At 42.9% G+C, this 5,298-nt stretch overlaps 2 protein-coding genes across 2 annotated transcripts; one reads left to right on the forward strand and one right to left on the reverse strand.

Moving 5' to 3' along the window:
- The first annotated feature begins 2,132 nt into the window (after nt 1-2,132).
- On the forward strand, nt 2,133-3,344 carry LOC126842470 (uncharacterized). Its single transcript, XM_050579483.1, has one exon. The coding sequence runs from the start codon at nt 2,133-2,135 to the stop codon at nt 3,342-3,344; it is 1,212 nt and encodes a 403-aa protein (XP_050435440.1).
- Nucleotides 3,345-3,551: 207 nt separating this feature from the next.
- LOC126842471 (uncharacterized) lies at nt 3,552-4,335 on the reverse strand. The gene is made up of 4 exons (XM_050579484.1): nt 4,270-4,335; nt 4,016-4,211; nt 3,877-3,954; nt 3,552-3,814 (listed from the first exon to the last, which is right to left on the reverse strand). Exons 1-4 carry the CDS (start codon nt 4,333-4,335, stop codon nt 3,552-3,554), a joined length of 603 nt encoding a protein of 200 aa, XP_050435441.1.
- Nucleotides 4,336-5,298: the final 963 nt, after the last annotated feature.

A 5,298-nucleotide genomic window follows, 5' to 3' on the forward strand; every position in this document is an offset into this window, starting at 1 on the left:
TAATCGATTGTAAAAGTTGATACTTGGGTTGATTCGGGGTTTTCGTGTAAAGGTAAACATGTTGAAACTTTAAACCGTTAGGTGCCGTTAACAAGTTAAATAGTAAATTTGTTTTACCGCAGCCGCTAGCCCCGCACAAAATCGCTCTAGCGTTGTTCGCCAATAAAGCACCGTGTCGAGAGCGTAGCGCTGCTGGTGTAGGAAGTTCTATATTGCGTATAGGGAATCCGTCTTTCTGTTTGTTCAAAACAAACATCGTGGAGAGGGTGACTATAAATTGGCCGCGAAGCGTTGAAATCCGTTTAAACGTCGATATATCACCAAAGGTCACAGTTTAATAAACCTGCAGTGGATTGCTCAACTCATTTATAAATAATTTTCCGTGCAAAGTGTGCTGCTGCTGCTTGAAGATTGTACCAGTTTGTACCGCGGCAAAATGAAACGCAAAAGACGTTTGGGTATGGGCGTAAGCTTTAAGTCTTTAGTGTCAGCGGGTCGCCGTGCGATGCGCAAGGTATCCAGCAAAGACATAAATGTGCTAGTCGACGCCGGGCTTGCCGCAGCACAGAAAGCGCGCTCAAGAAGTAACCGAAAACCCAAAATCCCCCGCACAATTCGCGTGCCCAAACTGGGCGGTTTTCTACAGATCTTGCCGTTAATTACCGGATTAAGCGCGGCCGGTAGTTTAGCCGGAGGCTTAACCGGGATTTTAAAAGCGTATCGCGAAATCCAGCGCAGCAAGGACCAGGCCAGAGTCCCGGTAAAAGTCGGTGGAAATATTTATTTGCACGCGGGCAAAAAAGGCGGTGGATTGTATTTGAGACCGTATCGCGTGTCAAAAAACTAATTAAAGCGCTCTTGCCGAAAAAAAGGGCATTGAGCGATATCGATATTATAAAATACGCGTCAATTTTAGGATTACGTCACTTTCGCGGTGTGTTCAGTAGGGATACGTTGCCCGCATCTGGCCCACATCGATTCGAGTGTGCTGTGGTTAATCAAGCTTTGGAAATCGACCGGGGTACGCATTGGACTGCTTATTATAAATGCGACAAAGTTACTCATTATTTCGATCCATACGGCGATCTTACTCCTCCGCCCGAAGTGGAACGATATTTTCGAAATTGCTTGGTACTCTATAATTACGACCGCGTTCAAGAATACTCTACTTTCGTGTGCGGACAGCTGTGTTTAGAATTTTTATACGACCAACAAAATAATCGACGACAATGAACCACCGGTCATTCACACTGTCGTTTCAAGGAAAAAAGAGCGAAATGACTTGTACAATTTTCCCGCCTATAGAACTGCACGGACAAGCTGAAATAGCTCTGTTGAGTTTACAGGCTTACAGTTCGTACCCGAATATCCATGATGGAAATAATGTTTTACGCGTAATTATACCCGACGGAATAGCAAAACATTCCTATAAAAATGATTATATAGATATTACAGTCCCCGTCGGGTCATACGAGATACGCGACATTGAATCGTTTTTGCAAAATCAATTTAAAGAGCAATTACCGCCGGGCGACGGTATTTGGGTTACAGCTAACGCGTCCAGTTTGAAAACCGAAGTGTCGAGTTCACGTGATATCGACTTTGACGTGCCAAACTCCATAGCACCGTTTCTCGGGTTTGAAAAAAAACGGCTAAAATCCGAGCGCGTACACGTTTCAGATCACTTGGCCGCGGTGAATTCATTGTTGTGTATTCGTGTCGGCTGTAGTATCGCCACGGGGGCTTTTGTAAATGGCACGAATACACATGAGATATATGAATTTTATCCTTCGCAGCCACCCGGGTATAAAATAACCGAATCCAGTTTGCACTTGATTTATTACCCCGTTTTAGTGCGGCAAATCGATTGTGTAACGCTCACTTTGACCGATCAAAACGGTCGATTAATTGATTTTCGCGGTGAACCAATTTCGGTGAGACTACACGTTAGAACCGTATTATAATGGCTCTAGTGTTTTGTAAAAAGAATCGTAAACGTGCACCGGCCCAACAAAAAGTCTATTTTTCACCCGTTAAAAAGCGTCACGCTTTTAGCAAACCGAACAGTCGACCTTCAACTCGACCAGCGTTAACAGCAGACAGTGTTAAGACGTTAGCGCAATTAGGCTACAATGTCCGCAGCACTGCGAGACTCACTGGACGTAAATCAAAAGCCCGCGTTTGACGAGAGCATTACGAAACGTCAGTATCACAGTTATCAGCCTTATTCTAACGTAGCTTTGGGCAATAACGACGAAATTCGAATCGCAATTAATCAACAGGATTTATACACTTTCCCGGCCGAATCATATTTATACATGCAAGGGACTATCAATAAACCGGCCACCGTAACGGAAGAAGTACTTTTTGTCAACAACGGCGCTATGTTTCTTTTTGACGAAATCCGCTACGAATTAAACTCTATTGAAATAGATAAAATTAGAAACCCGGGCACCACGACTACGATTAAAGGATATATTTCAATCCCGCACGGTTCAGTGCACCGTTATCAAAACGCCGGTTGGGATAGCGATGGCAATAAAACCGGTACCTTTGAACTTTGCATACCCTTGAGTCATATTTTCGGGTTCGCCGAAGACCATAGAAAATTGATTATTAACGCCCGGCAAGACCTAATTTTGCATCGAGCCGCGTCGGATGTAAACGCGCTGAAAACGGCAAAGGACGGGTGTACTGTTACACTGAATAAACTACTGTGGAGAGTGCCACACGTGCACGTTAGCGATGCCGTGCGGCTGAAGCTATTGAAAACCTTGGACTCCCGCCGATCGCTTTCGATCGGCTTCCGCAGTTGGGAATGTTTTGAATATCCGCATCTGCCGAGGACGACTAAAGTTTCTTGGGCCGTTAAAACCTCATCGCATACCGAAAAACCTCGGTACGTCGTGATAGCTTTTCAGACTAAACGGAAAAATAATATCACTGCGGATATGAGCAAGTTTGACCATTGTTCGATAACCTCACTGAAAGTTTTTCTAAACAGCGACACGTATCCGTATGACCCCCTATCTATCGACTTTTCTACTGATAAATACTCAGTTTTATACGACATGTACGCTGCTTTTCAAGAATCATATTACTCGGGTGACAGATCTGAAAATTCGCCTTTGCTGTCAAAGGCATTGTTCAAGTCAGAAGCACCCATTTTCCTATTTGACGTTAAATTAGCACAAGAGGCAGTGAAAACTACGACGTCAGATTTACGTTTGGAGATTGAATCGAGTATAAATATACCGGAATCAACATCAGCTTTTTGCCTCGTGTTACACGACAAAATGTTTGAGTATAATCCGTTAAGCGGCCAAGTTAATAAACTCCTATAGATTTAACACCAATTGTACATACGTTTACCGTATACAGAGACCAGATATTAAATTTAAGTCAGCACCTTTTTTTTTTTTTTTGGTTTAGCAAAATATATCAACATAAGGTATGTGTAATAAAATTATCCAACACAATTGTTCGATGAATGGTTTTTTTTTTTATTAATAATAAATATATACATTTTTTTTTACAAATGGCATTTTTTTTTAAAAATTTAATTTTCGCCTAGCCGACGGGTTTTTTCTATTTATTAGCCTGGGCTGAGCTGCTGTTTGTTGCGCCTCGTCCGATGAAACAGCTTGTTCAATTTGCTGCTCCAGCTGCGCAACTTCATCATCCAGGCCCCTGGCTTGGCTGGGGTCAAAATCTGGACTCGGAGGGCTGGGCGATATATTACCAGTAGCAGCAGCACCAGTAGCGTCAGCAGCAGCAGCATCAGCAGTAGTACCGGCAAACGGGTCTTCTTGATCTGTATTTAAAATATATATTTAGATTCTCAGAACGTATAATTATATGTTTTTTTTTGTTTACCAAATATCGCATCGATGGTTGCCTGCTCATCATTTGGTTGGATTGCTGATATGCCGGGAACATAATCCCATTCTTCGGCTGTAGTGCAAAAAAATTAATTATACCCTATTTCAGTACTCTTTATCGGTTTATAACTCACCAAATACTTTTTCTAGAACGCCCTGATCTTCCAAGTAAATAGGCTGCCTCTCGACCACATCATCATCATCCGAGTCATCGCAGAGGTCAATTATTCCCGAAGAAATATCCGACCCCACGCCTGACTCGGCAAACATGTCTGGTGAGTTTGTTGAAAAAGATAGCTCTATTGGCCGAGCATACTCTTCGTCATCGGTCTAAACATCAACCATAAAGTTCATCAAGCTGTTTATATTAAAATACGTTTGTACTTACGCTATAGTCGTCGAAGTAATTTCGGCGCCTCCTGTATCTGTGTGGCGTGTCGCTTTCGTCAGACATTGTTGAAACAAACTGTACGTCATTCGACCGTTTTCGCCAGTTATATAGCGCATTTTTTAGCCATCTGCTCGTGACAAAAAAATTAACCAAACAAAAGTGAAATTTTTACTATGCTATAACAATTTTTTTTTTAACGGACAAATGCAAAATTTCATTGCGTTATCGGTGCCCCCGAATAATTATCAGGTTCACCGTCTTGAGACACGAGCCGGCTGATGTAATATTTCACCTGGTCGCAATTTTGTTCAGACCACTTTTTAATTAGGTTTAAATTAATTGTAACCCGCAACGGACATTGTTCACAGGCGTCGTGAATTTCATAGCAGTCGTAACATCTGCCGTCGTTGTCGGCCGCACCGTGTCCAGGAGGCCCGAATCGTTTGCCACACTTTGTATTGTATTCCGGGCGGGTTTGTAAAAACCCGATTAGCGGGCAACCTATTTGATCAATACAGTAAACTTTAAATTCGTCCGGCAGTAATCGCCTGAGGAAATCGCGTTTTCGACAGTCCGTCGTGAATACGGTTACTTTACAAACTCCTATTGCAGGTGTCAAATTCCACCTGATTGACCGTTTTGCGTGCTCCAGACTACCGTATTTAAACGTCGTTGCGAAAGTCAGGTTTTCAAACAACGCTATTATTTGAAGGTTACAAAAATTTGGAGTGGTATTCCCGCAAAAAAAATCAACAACACTGTACTCTGTGAATATCATAATATTATTCAACACCGCCGCCGCCGCCGTTATTATCGCCTCGAACGTTTTCCCACTACTAACACGACTTTGCACTCACTTTTAACCATCTGCCTGTCAGGTGTACTCGCACGGCACGACGTACAGTAGCACCCACGAGTGTTTAGCATACCGGTAGCACCAGGTGGTTTTTGCCACCGGCCGGAATGCGAAAATTATTCAAACTGCTTTGCCGGTAATCGTAGCTCTCCTGACCGGTTGATTTATTC

Source organism: Adelges cooleyi, unplaced genomic scaffold (genome assembly GCF_023614345.1).
Source record: "Adelges cooleyi isolate 19-005CV unplaced genomic scaffold, UGA_ACOO_1.1 ACOO_flye_CR_arks_rails_tigmint_CR_PRNA_522, whole genome shotgun sequence".
Lineage (NCBI taxonomy): Eukaryota > Metazoa > Arthropoda > Insecta > Hemiptera > Adelgidae > Adelges > Adelges cooleyi.